Raw genomic sequence first — 26,603 nt, forward strand, 5'->3', positions numbered from 1 at the left:
TCCCATGTTATTTTTAATCAGATTGTGCTTCGATTACCATCACACTGTGCAATTGATAACGACCAAATGAGATTCGAACCCAGGGTAAGGAAGTCGGAAGGCTCACGCTCAACGAACTCGGTCATCGCATTGTCACGCACTATAGTTGCGTTGGTGTAAGATCAAAGCTAGAAACGTTCGTCTTCACAAACGGCTTCGAAGCGGCTTGGAGTACCGTAACGGTACACTGCAGGAGGCAATGTGATCACCATTGCGTTCGCCTGTGATTATTACCCTGATTTAAGTCTGGTACTCATTCACAGTCAGAATCCGACATCCAGCTACTATACAAATCTCTCTTCCACCAGTGAGTTTTGAACCGCAACCTTGCGCTACGATAGCAATCATACAAAAGTGTCTAATAATTCTAAAGGTCTAGACTCCTTTTAACGTTAGATGAACCACTGCCAATCATCAAGTCTATCAACGCAGTATAAATTTGAAAGACAGCGCAGTGCTTGACCAAGGATCACCATAACTGTTAACACTGCCATTTTTATAGTTTCTTCTTGATAATACTCTGAAAAATTGATTGATACTTTTCGCCCCAAAAAAGGCATATTCTCAACTTCCGACTAAACAGACGATACGTAAGACATCTCAGAATCCCGGCTATAAGCAGTCATTTGTGTTACACGCTTCCTCAAAAAGGAGGACACTATTGGTAGCAGAAGTGACAACTAGACAGTCTTGGCTTTCAAGTCATCAGCATGATGGCTACTGCAACAGTGCAAATCTAACCTTGACATTCGTCTCGATTCTACGACAGGGATGTTATTTTGTCAGCATCGACAAAAAGCTGCTCCCAACGCTATCCCAGCTTCGTTTGTGCTTTAGCTTATAGTGTCCTCCGGAATATCTCACTGAACTTTGTTCTTTCCCAACCATTAGCGTCCTTTTGATTTGATAATGGGCGCGGGTGAGTCCTTATATCAGAGGTGCAATTCTCTGATCAAATACGCCCTTTACCTATTCGGAACCTTACCTAACAATCCAGCTTTCATTGCCATGCAAGAACACGGGTCTGATAGGGTAGAGAGTAAATATGACTTACTAATATCTATATATCTATGTGCCCGGATAACTGAGGGGTTAGAGCACAAGGCGTACGGATGGTCACGGTTCAAATCTCGCTGGTGGCAATGGAATTTATATCGTGATTTGACGTCGGATACCAGTCAACTGAGCTGTGAATGAGTACCTGAGTCAAATCAGGGTAATAATCTTGGGTGAACGCAAAGCTGACCACATTGCCTCCTACAGGGCACTGTAATCCTGTAGTGTACCGTTACCGTTACGTTACACACTTCAAGGCCCTGATCTAATATGGATTGTTGCACCAACGCTTATTATGTATCTATATCATAATCTAGTTTATCTTCCTTATATTTTTTTCTTCTTCTTTAACCTTTGTCCTGATCAAATGCAGGGTCGGCTCGTTTTGATCGATTGCGTCATTTTGTTGGATCAAAGGACTAAACTGGATGGAGTCGCGAGACTTTCAAATCACCATCCAACGTATAAGGCCATCGTTGTTTCAGTCGGTCTTTTCGTCGTTTCTCATTGACTTCGATTCACAGTGTCCCATCCAAGTAATAATAATAATAATCGTTGGCGCAACAATCCATATTCCAATCCATCCGGCAGCCTTGTGTTCTAACCACTCAGCTATCCGGGCGCATACCCCCACCCATCCAAAGGAGGAGAAGTTGCTTGGCAGCGTTGTCGTGCAGCAGGCAGGCTCCTTTTGTCAGCATGACCTTGATTTTATTCTGAATTGTCCTTTTCAATTTTTTGGGGCCTCACAGTATCTTGCCGCGATGATGGTCTCCCACCTGAGTCAGATTTTGCCTTTATGATCTAAAAGATGAATGCTATGATTTTTTCCGGCTAAAATTATAATTTAGAATGTTTTGATAAATTATAAAAAGGTGTGGCGCCTGTTGGAATTGTCTTTTGGGTGTAATGGGTAACCAGACTCCACCAACACAAAAAGTTTCAACCTCATTAAAAATCTCAACTGGAATTATTTCCTTCATAACTAGGAAGCGGTTCGACATTTTTCACAAAAGATTATCCCTTTGCTACGAGCGTGAGAAACCGAGTACATCCTTCCTGGGCGTGCCTTTCAATTTGAAGGATACTGTGTTGTTCAAATCATGTAAAATTTGCAATATTCAGAACCTATTTGCAAGTCCATCTGAAACTCATAACGCAGTGAAGGAACTTTTGCCGCAATATTGAGGATAGGACCAAGTTGACATGGCGGTATATCATTTTCACTAAGCCGAGTCGGTCCACGGTTATTTTTTATCATGACAGAAAATAGGTAAATCACGGCCTAGTAGATTCTATTTAGGTTTAATCGACTGGCTGTCCAATTTGGATTCGGGGCGTTTCCTCTGAACAATTTGAAGTCTCCAAACTCGTACTAACTAACTTGGTGTGAAGGCTCTATTTATTACATTCGTAATGTCTACTTCTATCCTCTACGTAACCTCTCCAATTCCCATTCAAAATAACATAAAGATTCCTTCTTCGATGTTTACCATTTGTCGGTATTGGATTTCGCCAGTCATTGACTCCAAGAAAGTTTGGAGTATAGTGACTCTTACGATTTAAAAGCGGTCACTAGTTGGCATAATTCAATGAGGAAGCAGCTCGACTTCAAACAAGACCATATTTTCTGTTAAAATATTTTTATGTAAATTAAGGAAGGAAGCCATTTTGCCAAGGAAAAAGTTTTCAGAAATTATTTCAAAAAATATAGCACTTCTTGCTTAAAATCTTTCCTCAGTTAATTTATGCCTTTTTTTTGGCCATTATTCACTAACTGCTCTGAAATAGGTATTTTATCTAATCGTGCCTGAGAGGACTTTTATCGCTTACATCTATTGTCGGTAAGGTACGACCAGTCAAATTAAGATTAAATTTTGCATATCATGGAAGAAGCCAGACATCATTATTCAACCTTTTTTATTCCCGTTCGCTTTTAGATTGACTTGTTCATTGCTGGAAAGTCGAAAGCTGTTAGGGACGCATCTGCAGCATATGTAGCTGTTAGAGGTTTCCAAAATGACCATCTGAGGTGACTACTGTCAACCACGAAGGAAAAGCCGATCTAAAAAAAAATCCTGAAGAGCGGCAAAAATTGACGGCACAGGTCAGCCACTACCTTAAGGCAGCTCAACTGAAGTGTTCGGTCGACACGGATTTGCCTGTTTTTCCGCTACCCACCGGAATATGGGTGTGGTCTTTTGGATACTTTTAGCTGTCACAAGTTATTTCAAAAAAATACATATCGTAACACGCAATGCGTCTAGGGTTTGTACTGAAATTAATCTGTGTAATAAGTCACGGGATTTGTTGTAAAAACCGGGCTAGGGGCTGAAGTGTACAAAAGACTACACTAATATCCTCGGGTCGATAGGACTTTAGTTGCGCTGCACTTAGATGCTGACGAATCTACACGGTCAATTTTCGCCGTTTTTCAGTTTTTTGAGTTGCGGTTGACGGTGGTCAGTCCAGGTTAACATTGGACTAACAACGTTCAACGTATTGAAAATAGCGCCTAACGTAGGGTCCTACATTTGTTACGGTCCACTACTGAACCCATGCAAAGTAACCTACTGTAGCCCCTCAACAGCTAAGTTCATTCAAAATAACGCCAAGAGGTCCTACATTTTTTAGGGTTGACAAAAGTAAACCCACGCGAAGTAACCTATTCTGACTTTGTTTTTGGTTCGCCGGATCAGCCTCTCCGCACTGGGCTTTTTTGGGTTGGAAACCTTTTACTTGGAAAGCTGTATTCCTTTGCTTCATCCTGCCTTTAAAATAAAGTTTTCTGTCCCATTTTTCTTAGTATACCATACAAGTCTTGACATTCTTGAGTTTGCCCTGGAGAGAAAGGTTCGCAAATGATTTCAAATGACACTCTCTCCACAAGCGCGCCTATACGCTATATGGTACTTTCCGTCCGAGCTTGTTAAGATTTCCTTCCCTTGGCCCTTTTTGCGGATGTTGTTTTGGTCATTTAATATCTCTTCAAAATTTCTCCTTTATTAGGACAATGAGGTGAATACATTTGAGCTTTTGGAGGAACTACGAGCACAATCGGTAATTGCTGTGTCTTTTCGGTTTTTGTTTATCCATTTCCGTTTTGTCTTCTGATTTCAGTCAAAGGAGATTGAATCCCGGTAGTTTTTGGGGTTGGAGTGGTCGTTTTCCTTGAGATTCAGTTAGAGGTTGAAACAGCCTGTCATATTAAGCTTTTCTTATATCTATTTTTTTATTTAATGATATCAATATTTCGTGAGACAAGAAACGAATCTTATCCCATTAAAGAACAGCGTTACAAAACTATTGAAAGATGCACCAAGGCATCATCATTGCAAAGTAGGTTTAGAGAAGGGAGAGGACGAGGAGTAATTCAAAGCTTAATTAGCCAAATTTTGCAGTTGGTTGATGCCTGTTGATGTGTGATAGACTGATGATTTCCTTTTCGCTTTAAATGCGTATATTTAGTTGAAAATGTTCATGTATTTGGGCCTTCTAAACTGCTATAGTCAACTTCTAACCACCTTTTTCAACACAGAAAACCTATCCAGTCGATAATGACCCTTTGGAGTAGTATAGTAGTAGATCTACGTTTTACCGAACCGCATCCTTCTCTAGAAAAAAAAACAACTAACAACTTGCCAAAGCTTACCAGTTGCCAAACTAGAGAGTATTCTCTGGGATAGCTCATCCAATATGTCTTTTAGACACTATCACATGCTCCAGTTAACCAATCCAAAACTGTTCAATCCAAAACGGCAAATTAAAAAGTATCTCTATTTCTAAGGCTTCAACTCGAGAGATAGTTAAACTCTCTTTCTGGGGCTAAAGAAATTTTGAATCATGAACATTCAGACTGCTCCTGTACCATCCTAACGTCACAATAATCGATCTATGTTACTTAGTATGATGACAACAATACAAAAAAAAATCTATCCATTCCAACTATAAGGAAAGCTCCTGATGCGCTTTCCTGAGTACGCCAAAGTCAATATATGTGCTCACGCTTCTGGATATTAAATATCCGGGTTCAAAAAAAGTTCACCTTGTACGTCTTAAAAACCGTGACAGTAAATTTAAGATATCGCACCGAATAAGAAATACATCGACCTACATTTTTTTCCATGGAAATTAAGTCGACAATGTTGAAATGATCGAGCTCCTAAATCTTGCGAAAGCGGATAGTAACCTTCCTTTGGTTGGATTATAATAATGTAGGATATTGTACACCTATCACCTTACAAACCTTCAGCCAGTTAACTCTCCTTAAACTCATTAAAGAAAATCGAATGTTCTCCATCATAAAATACAATTCAGATAACGAAATCGAAAAGTTTGGTGTAAATCCTACCATTCCCAATCAAGTAGCAATAGGTCAAAATTTTATTTACATTGAAGATACATATTGTAGATTCATAGCATCACGTTAAATTGAACACGTGGCGTATCCTAATGCGATTCTATTATCTATACATAAGCAATGGCAATTGCGGTTTCATAAGCATTTCCCTCGAATGTTTATTATCTATGTGAACTTTACAGTTGAAGAGACTAGTTTGCGATCTCCTGTTAATTCAATCTTCATAGTTTAGTTTTGAACGAGAAGTGCATGCATCTGAAATACAAATGAGAGCAGCTTCAAATCTTTTCACAGGGTCAGATAAGCTTCTTTGTTATTGGAAGTGCTTCTATTGTAAGGAAGTAGCTAAGAGCGTGATGAAGATTGACATTAATTCCAAACGCTGTCAGGCCAGAATGGAGTACTTAGTAAATTGATATCGACAATGGAACGATAATTACAAAACTTAGTGTTTACATTTTAACAAATAACCGACATTTTTCATAGCCGAGGTCATATTTTATAGATACCTTCCACATATAGATATTAGTTACCAATATTCAAGTACATATGTTGCGTGCCGATAGGCGTTAACACTATCATTTTTTCCGATTTTTTTTGTATCTAATTCGTCAAGCATATTATAAAGAAATGATTGTTGCTGTCGACCGGACAAGTTCACGTACGCGGACCGGACACAAACATTGTTCCAAACAATTATACGATTGTTGTATTCAGTAATATCTAGTTACCTAGTGGCCAGAATTCTAGTTTTCTAGGTACGGTTGTTGCTTGTAGGTAGCCTAATAGATACTACTTAACTGCGTCACATACCGAAAACCATAAATAGCATTTAATTGTATACAATCTTTTTTATTTCATTTCATTTTCATATTTCGTTTTTGATATTTTCTTGGCTGTTACTTTGGCCAGTGGCTATTTTTCATATCTTTTTCCTGTATGCGATTGTGATTTTTTTTATTTTTTTTTGTTTTATCAACGTTTTGTTGTTTAATTCTATAATTTTTCTTAGTTTCTTTCATTAATTTTGCAAAAAAGATCTTATTGATTCACTAGTTTTTTTGTTGACAGGGTTTTCTTGGATTTGATGAACAAGAATTGGGTGGAGAGAAACAAAAATGTTGAAATTTAACATGAATCTTCATCATTAATAAACTTTGTACCCTGAGTGAATCTTCCAACTTCCCGCTTGAGTCTCCTGAGTTGTCAAACCTCTTCGTTGTTCTTTGAACATATTGAACTCTCAGGGAAAGAGTTGCATTATGCTACCTATTGCGAGTTTATATTATTGTTAGAGTTTATAGGGTGGGTATTCTAACTTAAGGAGTGATGGGGCGAAATTAATCAACAGTTTCGCGTCGTGATACTATTGGAAGTCGCCGCATGTATCTAGTAACTACTGGAAACTCCTCTCGGTATTTTCAAATTACCCCCACATTAAGCGTAATTTGTAATAATCTTGAAATATCGCGGATAGGGTCAGTTACCACCGATTAGTCCTGTCGAAATCATACAATTCGTCCTTTTAAATTATCGAATTTCGTTTCTCACTCAAACGCCTTCTAGGTAAGCGATTCAGTCACTTTTTAGAGCGAATGTAATGATAAATATCTGCTTAATACAATCCTCTTTGGTTCATGAAGCACGCTTATTGTTAATTAAGTCAACATAATACCCATGGTCTTCAGAGGAAAAGATGTTTGTTGAATGAATTGGTTTGACTAAATCGAGGTAATTATGTCCATAATCCTAAGATACATTGAGTCATTGCTACTCATAGTGTCTGCATCCTCAAAATAGGCGTCAGCAGCAAAAGTATTGTCGCAAAAGGTCAAGCGCATAGAATAAAACGACCCTTCCGTAGCCTCAAGGACAGGAGCAGAGAATAGATGTAAAACCCGTTGATAATACCTCAGAAAGGTACCCAGCAGATTTATTGGAGTACCCTTTACAGACATAGGAGAAAGTTGAGTCAAAAGGTTGCCAAATGTCAAAGAAACAATCAAGTTATGATTAAGGGTACATCGGTGGTAATGAAGTAAAAGACCAAAACTATCCCGAAAAGTGTGCCTTAAATGATATTTTGCTCTATCAATTTTCATATTTCCTGTTTTTGCCATGAGTTGATATTTTGAACATTTTTTTCTAAACTTCGATATTTACAATTTGTTCTGTACGAGGTTAATACCGTGAATCAATGCAAGGATAAACAATTGTTCTTACAGTGATAATCAGCGGTTATCGGGAACCAACTAAACAAAAATCTGTTTTATTCTATGTACTTCGGTCTCTGTCCCGTTCTGTAGCGGGCTCGCTCGCATAGACTAAGCCCCGATTAGATATTTAGGCCCACCTTAGCGAATTTTCATCAACATGAATGTCAGACGCATCTTTTACAACTTCTCTGGGTACTATCCCATATGGATCATGCGTGCCCTCAGTTCAAACGTGATCATAGCATGTTATACCATTGATTCAACGGAAAATCTTCATCTCCACTACCGCGAGACGGCGTTAATTGCCTCTATTAGCCGGCGAGCATTCAAGACCATAGAGAACGGCTATGCGGATGGCACTGCGGCTGGTGTTTATTGATATGTCGATTGCAAAGCACGCCCGTTTTTGAGCGCCATTTCATTTTACGCGAAATAATTACGTAAATTGTTTAATTCGCCACACGAGTTTCTCCGCCATTAGATGATGGCACGGGGCATGCCAGTGGAGTCACTACATCGCAATGTTCTTTGTATATCATACGTTTTATTTTTTGACTCCTCAAAACTATTCTACAATATTATTTTAGTATTTATTGAGGGCACAGCATTGTTTCCGCTCTCCCTTCCCAGCATCACAATGTCGCAAATATCATTTTATGAAGACATTCTGTAGGAATTTAACATTTTACCCAGTCCATTGATTGTCCGGTTATTTTGATGATTTGGGACTGCAGCTGGCCTCGAAATTGAGTATTTAGCACAACAGTCTCATGTCTCTTGATGTTAAGGCGGAAAACGTTGGCGTTCAGTCGTCCGGAAACTGGGAAAGGTCTTTTATATGGTTGATTCAGAGGTCCATAGGTTTTTCCACGATTATGAAGAAAGTATGGTTATAGGAGTGAAGTACCTGTTTGTAGAAATTTGCTTGTGGTGTGCCGATCCCCATGGTTATAGTTCTCACATCTCGCGTGGGAATGTCCTTAACAAGACAACATCTGTTGTCAGTTCAGTATGAAACTCCACAGAAATTCTTAATGCTCATATCCTTTTATTTTGGCCTCTTACCTTCCATGTATGTGAAGATGAAGCTAAATCTCGTTGCAAATGAACAGTCTTTTCAGAAATACGATACAATTCCTCCTGAAAATTGTGCTGAAAATTCCCAACAATCAAAAAAGCAACGCAATTTCTTCTGGAATCAAAGGACGGAAAATCTACCCTGCTTAAAGGCTCCCATAGCTTTAATCTGCAATCAAACTTTTGTTGGGATTCAGGGAGATTACAAATCGTGTAAATGCTCTGCTAGTGCTGATTTTATAACATAAATATTTTGAATGGTTTACATCCATTTTTGGATTTCTCATGTCAGGCCAATACGCAAATCTTTACAAATACGTGAAGTCAACCTTTGCAGCGTTTCAAATAGCCCTATGTGTTCAAGTGTATAAGGAGAAGTAGTAAATTTCTTACTTCAACGTCCTGGACACGGCTTCTGAATTAATTTGTCCAGGACCACGGATATCCTTTCTAGTGCACCCAATTGCTATCGTCATATACTTTGGAATAAAAGGTTCGACCCACCTTTATGGTTGTTTGAAGTTAATGGATGTAAAACAACTGACGCATCATATAATGCACGGGGCACTTGCTTATAGGGGATCATACCGTTAGTCTCGGCATACCCTACAATTCACATTGCCGAAGCTGCGGAGAAAAATGAAAAACCCTCAGGCACTTCCTTTGCGATTACCTCCCTCTAGCTAGAGCCAGGCTATGTCCACTAGGTAAACCATTCTTTGAGGACCTCAGAGAGATCTGCAGGATGGAAGAGCTACTTTCCTTCGTGAAGGCTAAGGGCTAACTCTGAAGATCTGAACTGCTGCACTGTCACCTCGCTGTTGCCACAGCAATCATAGTCTTAGTAGCTTATGGCACCACAACATTAAGTTCAAAGTTTGTTTAATCGATAACATTGTCGAGATTTCTGTATTCTGTATCCAAGTTGCTCTTTTGTAAAACCAGCGTAATACCCAAAATTGTGACATTTTGGATTACCTTTGTTGCGGCATTACACTCCACTGGCACTGCAATGGTTGCTTCTGCGGCTCCACCATTTTGTGAAACGTGACACTGGCCTTGGCGTCCCAAAAAACGACCATTCTGAAGGCTATTGAATTCACGAAGGCACCTAGTCTCTAAAATGTCATTGGATTTGGTCCTCACAAAGAAAACATTTTTCACCACTCGCACTGACGCCACACTAAATTAACAGTTAATTTGGACAATTTGGGCGATTGTAGTACTCCTACAAGCCAAATCCTCGCTACTGAGTCGCAACCCGACAATGAAGCTGGTAACATTGGACTGGACTTTCTGAAACTGGTAATACCACCGATTGCTATAAAACTCCCAATTCGCTGCTTGGCGGATGAATTCATGGGGCAAACCAGTCTAAATGGCGATTTTTCGCACTCTTGAATTTGCTGGGCCTGCTTTCATATGAACCTGGAAACCTATTCCAGAAGGAAGGCGCAGTGACATGCCATTGCTAAAGAAGATACACTTCATTGTTCTCCAAAAAATTGTGTCTATTTGTAAGGAAATGGTTGTCACAGTCACTTTGAGATCGTTGACATTGGTCCGTACCACAGTACCGTTTTCTCTGCCTTCATTCAAATTTCAGCAAGGTAATTTTTATGGAGACGAATTAGTGTTGACGCTCAAAGAACGAAATGCATCCAAGATTTATCAAAAGTACTTTTAGCTGTTGTTATAAATTTATATCAGAACCTTTCTTGATTTATTCATCTTATTTCTAACCATTTTGTATATAAGGTAGGCCAATTATTGACAAAACCAGAGTTTATATATAGTTATACAGCGGGACAAAATGCGTCGATTTACGCTTGAGCAACTTTGGATTGTCAAAGGAACAGTATGGATTTCAGAAGGAAGAATTCATCAATCGGACTTATTTTAGTCCAGTTTATAAAAATGATGTTCTGCTAACGCAAACTATCATTGTGTTCGTCCTGTGCATTTCTCTTCAAATCTATAAATCTGCCTTCATAATCCCCTCCCGTCTGGCCACCGCTTATCTTTCTTGTTAGTCAGAATTGGTCAATAGATTTTAAGATATTTCGGATAGCTAGACTGCAAGAAATTCCAGAAGAGACAGAGTCAAACTCTTAAAACAAATCCATTTTTGTCCTCAGTCTAGGCACTTTTAAGTCATCCTCTCATCTCGCATGTTGAAAACAAATCAACCAAATAATCAAAGAAACAAAAATAGAAAACTTTAAAAAAAAAACAATAATCTCGGCACAAACAACCACAAAAATTACGAAAAAGAAAATCACAATAAACTTGAAATGGCATTGAAGGTTGTACGAATATGTTGTATCTGTCGACTTTTTTTAATGGACAATCTTTAACTACTTGGAAATGTTCATTCTTCAAGATTCTTACTATAGTTTCTTTTTTCGTTCTTATTCTGATACTTTTTTCCCCAACTCTTCACTTAAATCTTAGTCGGTTTCCTCCCTCCCGTCTCCCCTATGCACGCTGGCTGACTCTGTTGTACGAATGTTGTCTAAATTTTGTGGTTCTTATGATTAAATGTTACTTTTGGTTTCGACAAGCTCGAAAATTTGCTGTACAGATTGATTATCAATAATTACTTTCGATCTTAAATCTTGAAAGCAATGGAACATATGTTTGTGTGTAAGAAGTATCAAGATTTTATGGTGATTGGGTGGTTTTTTTCAGTCATCTTCTGGATTTCGCTTTTTGTTTATGGTTGAGTGAATAGTGTAAGTTCTATGCATGACCTTGGTAGATAAACGTTTAAGAACAAAGTTGCTGTTAGTAACATTTATTGCATAATTGTATAAATGATTAATAATAATTACAAATGGTAACTGGTTTTCGGGGTAATTAATCTTGTTAGTTGCCGTGTGGTAAAAAATTTGATTATTTGTCGAAGGAAACATTGATTTTTTAATCAATGTTGCTTAGAATCATCATCGTATTCTTGTTGGAATTATTCCTCACGATATCACTCATGAATCCAACTTCCAGGTGCAAAATTCAATTTACTAAGCTCAAGGTTAGTTTTCATTGTTTCTCTCTGAACGTCTATTCCACCTTATCTAATAAGCCGTAACCCCTGATCTGATTATAAGGAAGCAGTTTGGAACAAAACTAGATTTTATCTACTATAAAAGAGCTCCTATATATTATCTGCTTTCTGCATGTGGTCACGTACGTATAGCGTGTAGAATATCTAATAATTTGAGAACCTAACAAGTTCACTCGAACCAAACATCCGACTGATAGAAATGGCTAACTCGGTACAGATTAGCCCTCCTCGCTACTGTAAAGGGGATAAAGGCTAAAGGGAAAGCATAACTCTTTGCGACTTGCATAGCGTTATTGTAATGAAACTGCAAAATTGAAGTGGAATTTTTACTATTTTTGAATATCTAGCGCTAAACTTGACGCTACCTATTGCCTGACTTAACCCCCTTAGATTTGGACAACTCCTTGAGTTGCCCGTCGCTGGACAGTTTGTACCTAGAGCAACTCGTCTTGTTTAGTCCGTTCGCAGTCCGACTAGTTAATAACGGGTACTAATGACCAGTCTCTGTATCGAAGGCTGTGTATAGCTGCAGACTTAGAACTTTGATTTTAAATACTACTCTTGCTCGGGCAATGTAGGTATCCTGCTCGCTTTTCCATGATAATTTTTTGATCGATCTTAAATTAGTTTGAAAAGTTTTCTGTACCGCTTCAATAGCGCGTAGTAGTGGCTATCGCGTTATACTCCACTTAGGGATTTATAGCAATTATATTTTGTACTGATTCCAACCCTCAGTTGGCTCGATTTTCAGAGATTTGTTGAGGAGTACCTTTGTCACTCTATTCCGTTTTGACAAACCCCAGTTCCATCACTCTCGATGAAGAAAATACTGTGCGCACCTCAAAAACGAAGGCCAAAATCCTATCAGCTAACATTTGCGTTTTCCTCGCTGTCAACTCAACTGACTGCCGATTTGATTCTGGAGGGTAGTGACAGATCGGTATTTCTGATTCATTGTCACAAACTCCATGAAATCATTCTCTTTTTAATTTATTGGAACAGTTGTCACGTTGTTATTTTTGATCAACTGGGAACAAATGCATTGATTAAAGCTCCCTCGTAAACAAAAATTTAATGCAAAATGGTGAATACTCGGTTTTCGAATAACCCTTAGATGTCAGATATCTCATTTAACGTTAATTTGCGATCGGGAAAAATCATTTTAAGGATTTTTTTTATGTTTTCTGGAGTAACCGCCGAAATTGGGTGATAAACGTTCAATAAAGTTAGTGTTCATACAGACATATGGTCCTTGAAATGCTTTATAGGCGGCAAAAATGGAAAAATCTGCTCATTTACGAGGAAATATTAGGTAACACCCATTTTACAGATGCATGTTAAGATATGAAAGGGATGTTTCATCTGCTAACGAAGTTTTAGCTAGCGTGATTTCTGCTATAATTTGCCATTATGTTGGCTGGGGTTATTTGAGTTTACTTCACCGGTTTGACTTTTATCCTTGAAAATCTTTGAATGGATAAAAATGTTCTTGCATTTTTTTTAAGCAATAACAGGATTCACATGCGAGACCAAACTGCCTTTTTTCTTCTTCTTAAGCCTTTATTCCGCTCAGAAGAGCTGTCGGCTTGTCTTGATCGATTGCGCCATTTTGTCCGATAATACGCTTCATCTGGAGGCTCTCAAATCACCATCTAGAGTATTACGCCAACTTTGTTGTCTCAATCGACCTTTTAGTCGTTTCCCATTGACTTCGATGTTTACACCAATCTTGGCAAGTCAACTTTCATCACTGTGACAAATGCAGTCCATGCCATCGCAATTTCTCTACGATCGGTGCAACCCTAAATCGATCGCGGATATCCTCATTGCGGATGTGATCATGTCGTATTACGCCACTGGTCCACCGCAAGATTTTCGTCTCCATTACCGCGGGACGCTGCTCATTGGCTTTTATAGTCGGTCACCATTCAAAACAATAAATGGCTACAGGGCAGACGACACCGCGGTAAATTTTAGATTTGCGACGTTCGTTGTTACGTCGCTCACAAAGAACGCCAGTTGTAAAATGCCACACTGATGCGAGAAGCAATTTCATAATTTAGTTCACCATTAGGTGATAGCACTGTTCTGAGATATTTAAATCGATCAGTTCTGAACATGTCACTGCACTGGCAGTAACAGTGTCTGTCAGGCCACAGTTTGCCTTACAGATAGTCGAATGCAAGGGACTCGCCTGGCTGTAAAAATAAGCGTGCAGCGAGTCGACTTGGCGACGATGTTGTGTCGCCACGTCAACCACGCCCCTACCTCCGATGTCACGAGGCAGGTTCATCCGCTCTATGGCAAACTTTGGATGATGCATTCGGAATTTGAACGTAGTTGTCTGTATCCGCCGCTGGACGTTTTCCACACCGGTTTTCGTCTACGGCAATATTCCGAATGCATAAGCCAATGAAGGGATAGCGAATACATTTAACGCGCTTAGCTTCTTCCCCGAGAGATGCGATTTTAGCAAAAGCTTTACACGTCGCAGAAATTCGGACAGCAGAACATCCTTCAGATCGCAAACGCGTGCATAGGTTCCTTGCAGAATTCCTAGGTACTGTCTCGGTCATAGCTTGGATGGGGAGGTCACCAATGTTATGTCCGGCGTGCGGATCGTGATGACCTTTGCGGATGGCTTGGATTCGACCCTTGTCTAATCCAAACTCATCCGAATATTCTATTATTCGCAACAGATTTCTAAGATGGTCGTCAGTACCAACATACAACTTGATATCATCTAAGTACATCAAGTGTGTCAGTTCGCACTTAGCACGTAGGTCATATTTAATTGCAAAACCATGCCCTCTAGAATCATTCAGTAGCCACGAAAGGGGGTTCAGTGCCATACAAAACCAAAGGGGACTCAACGAATCCTCCTGGAAAATGCCCCTCCGTATACGGATGGGCTCTGAGGTATTAGCACCCTCAGATGCCACCCTTCCATGACTGTCGCCAAAAAAATTTTTAAAAGTTTCGGATCAATGCGATATAAATATAGGACATCGATTAGCCAGGTATGCGGATATAGCAACTAAAGAGGTTTCTTTGGCCTCTAGTTGCTTGTTCTACAACTACCGAGTCGATAATGAGTTGCGCTTTACAATCCCTTCACCCAACTCGGCAGCCCTTCTGCTCTTCGGACAGAATGTTGTTGGTATCGATGTGCGCATTGACCCTTCCACTAATAATGGACGTTATGGATTTGTAGAGGGTTAGTAGGCAAGTAATGGGTCTTGTGTCTGCAGGGTCCTGCACCGTGTCCTTCTTAGGGATAAGGTAGGTAATCCCCGCAGTGAGGAAGGGTAGAAATTTCTCTGGCCGACTCATGATCTGGTTTATGCTGTGTGCCAACCGACTTTGTACACTGGTAAATTTCTTATACCAGAAATTCTGCACCCAATCCAGACCTGAACCCCTCCAGTTCTTCGAGCTGTTTATAGCTCGTCGAACTTCCTCTTCGGTGACATCCGCAAAATTCATGTCAGGCGTATTAGCATAATAGGTGCCTTCGGCGGTGGTCCACTCAGCATGCTGGGCGGGTAAACCCCAAAGTCCACCCCAGTAATCTTTCGCTTCCGTTACCGAAAACTGCACTGTCTGGACGCACTGTTGGGATTCGTTGAAAGATTTGAAAAACTCCACTGGTTTCTCGCGTGTGTTGCATTCTGGACATGTCTGGAGTGACTTTCGCCATACCGTCGTAACCGACTGCATATGGCAGAAAGTTTCTGCCAGAATTTCAACTACGGGTGTTTCACTGGGGATGGCATAGTTCCGGTAAACTTTCTGCACTTTATTTCTCACCCGTCTGTTGGCATTGTCAGCGCTGATTTGAATCTGTCTAGCAATGTCCTGCCTTAGTGAGTCCCGCCGACGTTCCAGACGAATTTTCCATGGTGGATCTCTTTAGTCACTCAAACCAATAACACGAAAGCGAATCTTCTGACTGTGCAATCTGACAGCCGCAACTGCACCAAAATACACAAGTGATTGTAGTTGCAGCAGCGACATATCAGCACACAGCCGAGATGCAATCTCATCATTGATTTGAGATAGAATTCCCGGAGTTGCTAGATATGCATAGAGTCTGGGATTACCTGGTCTATGCAAAGGATCCATTTCTAAGTATTCTATATACGCTCTTTGGAATTCGCCGAGTACTGAAATTGTTGCCTACTGTGCGGCGTGGTGTTGTTGATGCTGCCGCCTCTGCCCCATCGACACTCGGTCACCAGTTTCCCCGATGACCTCAAGTCGAACACGCTCCCTGATGATGGCTGAGATTGTGCCGCTGCGAGTTATAAAGCAGCACTGGTATGCGACCCGCTGCACAGTTACTTGCCCGATTTGCAGGAAACGCTCGACGAATCTCTGGTGCACCATCAAGTCAGACGACTCCCGACGGTTATCCGGATCGGACCTTAAATTTCTCCTTCTTCTCATTAAGTGGATTTGCATTTTATACCTAACTGCCAGGTGGCGGGATAGCTTCCTCAGTGAGTAATCTGCAAGACTGCAAAGTTGTTGCACTTTCCTCACCTACCCCTTGAGACGCTGCGGTAGCGTACAATCATTCAGTCTGAAGCTATCCATCCCTCCTCCTTTCACAACCGGGCTTGGGACTGGCTTCGGCAGAGTTATTATTGAAATATTTAATGATTAGCTCTTTTAAGTCACGGGACAACTGCTTATTGTTCATTTGCGGGCCTTCACCGCGGGATATTTGTAAGAAATTAATCGTCTTAGTAGATGCTAGGAAGCCCAGTACTTCTAGACATAATACGAAACATAACGGTACTCCTTTTGAACCGCAATCACGTTACGTGTTGCCGATATGAAATGATAACTGAAAGTGTCCAAGTTTTTGTTTGGCCACAATAAATGCAAACTTTTTTGTTTTATAGCAATTTTTCTGTACAACATAAAATAATAAAAATAATAATAACGGTAGAAAACACACATGAAATATTATTGTTTTCTCTTTCATAACACATTTAAAAATATCAGCTGATTTTCAAGAATTTTTCAAAGTTTATTGCCGTAACTGTCCAACTTTTTAATTGGTTGACTATATGTACTGAAACTGAACTGGAATCATTCTGCACCTAAATATTCTTTCTTATACAAGAAATCCACAAAACCTTTCATATCTGAAGCGTCGAGTTTCTGAGTTTGGACCTGCTCCTGTGTCTTTTAACTAACTACTTGTTGTATTACATACATATGTTATTCGGTTGTCTTGACAAAATTAACGCTTAATTAGAGTTGTCTCGTTCTTAAGTTGCTTTATTACAAGTAAAATTCAACTTGCAACCGACAAAATACCCGCGAATGCTAATCGCTCACTTAATTTCCTGTCAAGGAAGTTTATTACAACTTTTTTTACAACCTAACCGTCGATTTTGACGACGGCTCAACCTGGCCTAATGACAGCCCATCAATATTTATCTACCAGATACTTATTTCAACTTATTTCCCTTCAATCGGCCATCATTAATCACATGCAATCTTTTCAAATCGTATTTTATCTGGTGTTTCTGCTTATTTTTTCTCAATGTAATTCTATGACGTAGACAGACGAGGCGCTAATATTTTAATGTTCTGGGTAATAGCGTGCGAAATAAATTGTAGTTGCGAAGAAACAATTGTCGAAATATAATTTGAACGCAGCACATGCAGATGGATGGAAGCCCGGCTATGTGGTGTTGGGAAGTAGCAAAAAAATCTACGAAAATTCACATTAAATTCAATTGTTTGGTTGTAATTATGGGATTGATGTCTTCTGTAGACACACAGAATTTCTCATGTTTTATTGATTTATATCTTGGAGGAGAAAAACGCTATTGGCCGAACGAACGGGGTTCAGGGTCAATGAGTAATAGATATCTGTACTATTGGTAAAAAAACTAACTTCCTCAATATGGCAAGGTTTGGGAGAAGATGGATCGAAGTGGAGATAAACTTGGAGGAAAGATACTTGAGATACACATCTAGCACCCGCTAGGTACTATTTCTGTTCTCCAGAAGCTTTCGTACTCAGCGTAGAACGAACTATGTACCCGTACCTCACCTTGAATTCACTGAGTGCACCTCGCACTCAATTGCAGTAATATCCGAAAAACCTGCTCAGTCGCCTGAATCACCTCATTAGCGACGTCGTACGGCTTCAGCTTAAGTGTATTGAGCTGAATCTCAACTGGTTTGCAATAGCGAAAAAATGGATTATAAGAAGTGTGGCTTTCCCTCCAGCATGAATACATTTTCTGGTTGTTGCACATATTCAATCCGCCTGTCGGTGCAATATCTGAGCGCAAAGCGATCCATCAATTCATATTATAAACGCGAACCACTTTGAACCCCGTGAAAATCTTTAACACCACCACGAACATTCCATCTGTACATTCATAATGATTCCATACCGGAAAAAATCATCAACAACCATGACCTTAAAGACATCAGATTCGTGCGGTGTGATTTTAGTATCTTTTTTCCGTCTCCGCTGTCTTCAGTATTTCTGGTACTGTTAAAAGACATATTACCAAAAAAAGATTAGAATAACCGCCAGATGTATGCAGAATGAAGACAATTTGATTAATGAAGAAAACTTACCAAGAAACACCATAAAAAAATTCATTTGGTAAATCATAACTTGTTTATCTGTCTGTACTTATGGAAATTAAATATAATTTTTTTATCATGAAAGCAACCTAGGTTTTTTCGGCCTCAGTGCTTAGCATTTATTCCATTCGCAAATTTATTAGAATGTACTTTAATTTTTTTCACCTCAGTCTAGTTCGTCTGCTTGAACTTTTTTGTCCTGTATTCATGTCGTCAGAATTGATGTGAATTACGCAATTGACTATAAATATACTATCTAGATTCAGATACAAACAAGTATTCAACCGATTTTTTCATTCTGATTTTCCAAATAATTCCATTAAATTTACATATGTTCATTGTTAGTAACTTTCGGATGGCTGGCGAGGGAACTGTAACTACATGTTGCCTCCCTTTGTAAAAAGTTTGCTACAAAAAAGATTAAATTTTGTTCGGAAAACGATCAAGTACATGTCCCGTTCTCTCAATTATTTTCTAACGTTTATATTTCTAAACAATTCTGAATCAATCTTAGATCCTCTTGAGCATGAATCAGCTAAAAGCTCAAAATACGAAGAACACTAATGGAAATTTTAGAAAACTGATCGAGGATTCGAGAACTTGTTCCGAGAAACAGTTCTTGTAACAGTGACCAATATATCTACAATTTGAAAACTCGACACTGTTGATTGCATTAAGGGTTTGTGATTTGTCAAAGTCCCTTTTCAATCTGTAGTTGATTCAGTATCTAATTTTGCCACACTGAGCCTGGATGAGCGAAAGAGGATTTCCACTCCGAATCCCTCTGCGCATCTTCTAGACAAATTAACATTTGTTATGAATACGAAACTTTTGTGGTTTATCGGGCGACCATCCTGAGGCAATTATTATCAACCCAGAAGACATAGCTATCCCTCATTTTAGAAAAATTGGTGATCGTTCGAATCAGCTGCACCCAAATGCAACTTCATCAAACCAGCGATCAACACAAACGTACGGGTCACTCTGCTACTCATTGTCTCCATCACTGCGGCATTGGGAAGGTAGACGATCACCATGTGTGATTTGCGCCATTATTATATCATCCCCAGAACCAACACACGGCAACATGTTCCGCTTTCTTCCAGCCTGACAATTTAGGGACTATGGTCTTAAGCCATTCTGCCGCGTCCTACGTTGCGCGGTCTATCAGTATAAGATCTGGTCGGAAGCTAATGCCGATGACGACAAAGTCTTCGATGATTTCCTTCTCCTGACAAGTGAATTTTTGCTACGGAAATAGCCTTCACCGCGCTAGCATAGCTAACGACGGCGGCTCCTATCTGCACCCCTGACTTAGCCGGGATTTCTCCCCCCTTGGGTTCAGGTTTGATTTTTTTGGGAACATTTTCTTTTGTGGGCTGATCTCTGCTACTCGCCTTTTCTATGGCTTCGCTGTTGGAGGGTTATGCTTATTCTGAGCATTTTTAAAGGCCTCTTTCGGTTCCAAGCATTTCTTCAGATAGCACAGATACCAATTATCACCTGCGCCCCTGAGATCTGTCCCTTCTTGACGTCTGATATATTGACCTCAGATGTACTTTTGTTATTCCTTTTTCCGATAAAGACCTTAGTAAGTTGCCGTCTTCATTTTATGCCAATTTTGAGCTTGGCTACACTACTTGAGAGCAGTGAGAACGATCGATCCCGCGATTATACTATTAGAGAGAAGACGATTTTGATGCAGAATGAAGTTCGGCCGCATTATGAAGTGATTTATGATCATTTTACGAATGTTTGGATAAATTAAGGCCAATAGAAAATCCACTCGTTGTTGGATTTTCGGTTTTTGGTCGGTGTTTGGGTGCGAATTTTGAGCTTTGTTAGCCTTAACGCGTTGCTGCATGAATGCCGGGGCGAATAACAATTTCAGCACACTTCTTACCGCTTTCGTCCGACCTTCGCGGAACACCATTCTTTGACCTGGACGAATGAACTCAGGATGTTTGATGAATTTGAATTGAACAATCGCTTTGTCTCCTGTTCGAAGAAATTCACGATCCATAGATATAATCGAGGCAGTTTGCCGAATACTCCCACAATGAACCATGGCTTGATAGCGTGATGATATCGTTGTTGGATGATGTAATACGACAATTTCACCCTCAAACTCCCAGCAAACTTGAGGATTCCATTCCTTTTCGCATTTGGGATCTTTTGATTTTCTTCAATGCAAAACTGGCAGTTTGGCCAGCACGTACGTGTTTTACATTCATACGTTTTCGGTGAATACTTTTCATCGCAACAGGCAAGAAATGATCGACCGCATCTGGTCCTAAAAGAAGATTGTCGTTCAGAGTAATTATCCCCCGTAGACAAGTTCCTGAAATGGCAGTGCCGACACCAGGGACCGAATAAGTGTCATCGATCTGAAATTCGGTTGGTTCATTATCATTTCCTTCGGTACGCGAGGTCAACGAATTCAGACACATTTTCAGTAAATCTAAATTCTCGCCATTTACATTCGACACAAGGAAGATGGGACATAAACGCTCAGATACAAAATTAAGAGCGCTTAGTACAACCTAACCGCGAATATAGTAGAGTCTTTGACTTCCATGCCATTTTACAAAATATATTGTGCCATGCGCCCAATATATCTGGACTCGCGCCAGGATACTCCTTAAAATCCAAATTGTAATTGGAATTAGATGAAAACGTTAAGGTCTAGACCTCCAAAGTGACAAGAATAATAGAAGGATTGTCGGGCGCGAAGACTAATTCAGGTACTGCAAACGGTTTCCTCTCTACTACAATGAACGTCAATATGGTAGATGGCAAAAGGATGGCATCAGGATTGACTATGGTTTCATCACTTCCAAGCCAGCCATCAAATACTCGGGGGTGATGATAGACAGAAAACTTAGTTTTTAGCAGCACATAGAGCGCGGTTTTAGTTGGTAGAAATACCACAATCGTGCCCAGGCCACAGACTTTTGAAGATATCCACCTCCTTAAAAAAAAATAGACATACGGACAGACAGACATCGACTCGATTATAATAAGGTTTTGTTTCACACAAAACCTTAAAAATTGACTAACGACCCGATGGCCGAGTTCATTTATCGCCAGCCTCCTCTCAATCTTGTTGTCTCGCGTTTGAATCGCGCTTTGTCATGTACGTTTGTGTTCGTCTTTGTGCTGCCCCGTTGTTGCAGGTTTATCAATCGCACAGTATTAAAAGTGATGATAACAAAACTAAAGCAGTCTCACAAAATAATAATATAATGAAAAGAGAAATCCTGTACAAAACAGCATAATAAAATAATAAAAAAAATGATTAGATAAGAAATACCGATACTAATTCTGGAGAATCAAAGGTCTATTTAGATTTCATCAAAGTCTATTTCGCTTTCCAACCTCACAAGATATGGAGATTAAAAAAAATCATTTGATAATGTTTAGGAAATTTTATAAGTGACACTCTCTTGCCGCAATCTCGATGCACCCTTGCACTGACTCAAATTCAGAAAGGAAAACGACTCTTATTCCCATCGAATGCAGGAAAATTTCTTTTGATTTTAAAGATTTCCACGCCACTCCAAGAGCTTCTCTCTTCCCCCAATTAGATAAAATGTTTATTATTCATTTTGAAAACTTGATCAAAAGTTAAAGCTCTCAAGAAAACAATCTTCATTTCTACAAAATTGTGTGACAACAAATCCAATGGTGCATTGATATCACTTTTAAAATAAAATAATTCCTTCTTCAGGTTAATTCCTCAAATTTTTCTAACTCAAAACGTTCACTTTTCTTACTCAAGCAGTCAAGCCTTTTTCATGCGTCCATTTTCTTCTAAATTCTACGATTGATCAGGTGATTGATTATTTCACCCGAAACAAAGAATCAACTGTTCTTTTCCTCAAACAACAGATCGATCGTCTAGACTTTCGAGCTCAACAGCAAAACAACTTACGTCAGTTTGAACGAGTTTAACGCAATCTAACAATTTCATAACAATACATATGTACACCACTATTTCTATATGGCGTATCCTGGTCCGCTTAACAAAATGCATTTAACTATGTGTTAGCATGGAAAAGTACATAGCATTTGAATGCTGAAATAAATGAAAACGAGTCAATGAACAGAAAAACGTATGGACTATACTTCATAGTAAAAGGAAGTAGAATCAAATGAAGAACTTGAACCGGAAATATTATCATTCAAATAAATGAAGGTATACCGTTCGAAAAATAATGAAAATGTTGTATTGCATTACTACAAACTCGTGGATGGGCAAAGCACGGAAAAAATCTCTCATTGAGTTGGGCACACTCATTGGGAATAAAATACTAAAAAAAATGTGTTTGACCCTCTCTGTGGATTCCTAGCGAAAGGAAGAAAGAACATGCGCATCGGATTCGATAATAATGGAAATACATTGAAAATCTCGCAATGACCACAGGAATAAGGATTTTTTAGAATCGCTTCTGTTGCTCATGACCAGAACATTAATAATTTGGCAATTTTGTTTCTCAGAGACACCTCTAATGCTCCTGCAAGTTCGTCACTATTTACAATGATTCCGAATAGGCAGCACGGCCTGGAAATACTAGAGAAAGCCCAGAAAACCAATGAAACTGTATACAGGGAAAACAATGTCCGACCCAGGGCTCTAGTTTTTATGGACCAAAAACTGTTTACCAACATTGTCTCAACTGGACTCTAGCTCGTTCTGAAGATCTTCATATGCAAATATTAATTTTCATATCTGCAATCTGGTCACGAATACGTGGCTGAGTGTGTCATAGTAAAATTGATCTCTTTCACACTTTCCAATGATGCGGCCATATGCCTTGATGCGGTTTAAGGTTTAGACAGGCTTCAGCTCCAACAGCAACACTGCGGTGCGTGCAATTTTCACAGGCTGTAGATCGGCAGTAGTTGCTAGCTCTTTATGCAAGACATTATTCATAGTTACACGATCTAAGGTAGACATCTCTCTAGAGGTTATATCAGTTAGATGTAAAACCCTAAAAATAGGCCCTTTCTGCACCAATAGACACAGTTGTGTTAGGCAGGGTCAAATAAACGAATAATGCCTTAGAGACAATTTTCTCTGAAATTCCTGCCCTGATATATGTACGTTGGCTGAGTCGAAAAGGCTCTAAATTTTACCTAAAAATACAGTTAACATGAACATAAGCATTCATTTCTATATTCCCTTTTTTAACAATTTCTTCTTTTTTTTCCTTTTCAGTCAAGAGTGCCTCTAACTCGAGGGGTATCAATGGAGCAACGTCTCCAAGATATTGCAAACTTATTCAATCCGCTTCCCGCTATGGGTGTAGGCATGGGCGTTAGCGAAATGTCACCATATTCACATTACCCCACGCATTATCCTTATCAGGTATGGAAATTTGTTATTTTCAAATCATATCATTGCATTTTGAATTTTGAACTTTTTTCTAAGAACCAGCTAACCCACCCCCTAACCACCGCATGATCACTAATTTTTTTTTTTTAATTTTAGGGTGGTCCAGCAATACCCCAACATGGACAATTTCCCCATCCATCCCATCACCCTGTACTCCACAATGCCTCGTTAGCGGATCTGGGTGCAACACAACCGCACTATGGTCACAATTTAGGATCTGCTGTTTCGTCTAGTATGCATTTAACAAATTCAAGTCATGAAACTGATAGTGGAGCATCTGGTTACAAGATGGAGCACGATATGATGTACTATTCGGTATGAAGATGATATCTTAGCTAAAAGGATCAATATTCATTACATTTTTTTTTGCTTTGTAGAATACATCATCGGAGCTGAATCATACCACTGATGGATTTATTAACTCAATTTTAAATGATGAAGATTTGCAATTGATGGATATGGGTGTTAGTGAAGGTAAGTTCATAGGCTAGTTGAAACATGTACACCAAATTGAAAAAATAGCTAAACTTATAAGAAAACTCAAGATTCCGTTTCCGCCTCCGTTTGATCTACGGTTTGCGAAATCAATTTATAATGATTATAATATGGTCCATATTACTCAGTGGTTAGAGCGCTAGGCTGTAGTCGCGGAAGGTTCGCGGTTCAGATCTCACTCACTCACATGTGAATGAATACCTGATCATCAGAGTAATAATCACGGTTACGATCTTGAATGAAGTTTCTAACACGGTTCAAAGTCCTGACCCAATTAGGTTGTCACGCCAAGGATTATTATTATTATTGTTATAATTGACACTGGTTCTGGAAAACAATAATCCTTTTGATTTGTATCCTAACGATGTATCGTTTAGGACCTAACGTAACTTATTTAATCTATCAGATTTGTTATACCCTCTCAATGGGAAAAGACCAAAAGGCCGGCCAAGCAACGGTGCCTTAATACGCTAGATTTTGATTTGAAAGCTTCGCGATTGTATTCAGATCTGGCCTTTGACAGAGCAGGCACAACCGATCAAGACGACCTGGCTTCTGAACAGGACAAAGGTGGAAGAACAAGAAGATTACTTTTATCATTTTTCGTGGAAGTATCTACCTATGTAACGTAGGATTTCATAAGCCTTAAACAAGGCCAAATTGTTCAAACGAATCGCTAGGCTCCATTCAGGATGTACTTAATGGATTAATGGTTATAGACTCTTATTCGTAGTTATTTTCATTAACCTGATCATTTATATTTATTTATACATTATTTTGCGAAAATTTAGAAGAAATTTGTTCCTGCCAAAAATGTTTAACCTTTAAGGGGGAACGACTTATGTTGCCTGCATATTCCTAAACAAACATTTGGAGAACCTTCTATTCGGTGGAGTGAGATTTCATAGACTTTTTGTTTTGTTCCTATATTAAATTTGGGAATTAACTTCTTCCATTTCCAATATTTTAGTATCAAATGCAAATTCCAATACACTTTCTTATACACTCAATAGACCATGAATGAAATGACTATCCGAGATTATCCAGGTTCAGTATAAATGCAAATTTGAAGGTAATGTCATTAATGTGATTGGAATCAGTATCTCTGGGAAAAAATTACCTTCACATTTTCACATAATCCCGATGTGTTACACGCAAGGACAATATTTGATGATTTGCCTTGAGTTATGATGGACATTAAAGGGAAAGAAAGATCGTTAGTCATCTTTGTCACTTATTCATCTAACTTCATTCTGAAAAACTCAACCTAAAATTCCAGTTGTGTTTTGAAATCTTTGGTACAAACTCTACTATTATCAATAGAGTTAATATGGTTTGGAATTTTGATTTCATTTAAAAATTATTTTACCGTGCAACTAATAGTGCTATTAGTACTACGTTATCAGATCAGAACTAGTGGTACTGACAATCCAGCAAGAAAGTTAGACGAATCAAAGAATGTTATCATGAATTCAATACAATGTAATAGGATGGATTGATTGAAAGTTTCAATTTGAACGCCTCAAATTTAAAATTTACCGCAATGTTGTCCGTCCTGTCGCCCTCTATAGTTTTGAGTGTTGGCCGACTATAAAAGACAATGAACGGCGTTTTGCGGTGATGGGCGTGACACGTTTTGATCACATCCAAAATGAGGATATTCGCGATCGTTATGGGGTTGCACCGATTGTGGAAAAATTGCGAGAGGTGTCTTCGATGGTATGGTCACGCAATTCGCGCTAACGAGAACATCGAAGTCGATGGTAAACGACCAAAAGGCAAGCCTACACAACGGTGGTTTGATACGCTGGATGGGGGGATTTAAAGGCCTCGAGATTGCATCCAGATCACGCATTTGATAGGGCCAAATGGCGAAACCGATCACGACGAGCCGACCCGGTTGTGAACCGGACAAAGGCTGAAGAAAAAGAAGAAAAATTTGAGCCAAATATCAGTAATCAGCCTTAAGTATTTTCGAACTCCCAGCCCAGCTATTAGTCCCAAAAGGAAATCAAGCTTCGGTGTTTGTACATATTTTCAAATATTAAGCATCTTCATGTTGCAAGAGCCTTTCAATCGTCAGATTATCGTAGTTATGATGGTACTATCAACCATGAAGAAAAGGTGGATTAATTTGCTATATTCCTCTATGAAGGAAAGCCTCATCAATTAATCATAAAATTAGCTTGATTTAAAGTATCACCGCGGTTTAGCTTGGAATATAACCACACCAGCATCTTTCCCTTACACTAAGAATATGGGTATAATTCATGA

General features: G+C 39.2%; 1 protein-coding gene across 3 annotated transcripts in view; it reads left to right on the top strand.

Moving 5' to 3' along the window:
* LOC119646429 (segmentation protein cap'n'collar) overlaps positions 1 to 26,603 on the top strand; it is a 332,005-nt gene that overhangs the window by 269,921 nt on the left and 35,481 nt on the right. For all 3 annotated transcript variants that reach the window (XM_038046878.1, XM_038046877.1, XM_038046879.1), the window contains 3 exons: positions 23,658 to 23,807; positions 23,931 to 24,149; positions 24,212 to 24,308. In XM_038046878.1, the coding sequence (XP_037902806.1) occupies positions 23,658 to 23,807; positions 23,931 to 24,149; positions 24,212 to 24,308 (466 nt within the window). The remainder of the gene's footprint in view (positions 1 to 23,657; positions 23,808 to 23,930; positions 24,150 to 24,211; positions 24,309 to 26,603) is intronic.

This window comes from Hermetia illucens, chromosome 1 (assembly GCF_905115235.1).
Source record: "Hermetia illucens chromosome 1, iHerIll2.2.curated.20191125, whole genome shotgun sequence".
Classification (NCBI taxonomy): domain Eukaryota; kingdom Metazoa; phylum Arthropoda; class Insecta; order Diptera; family Stratiomyidae; genus Hermetia; species Hermetia illucens.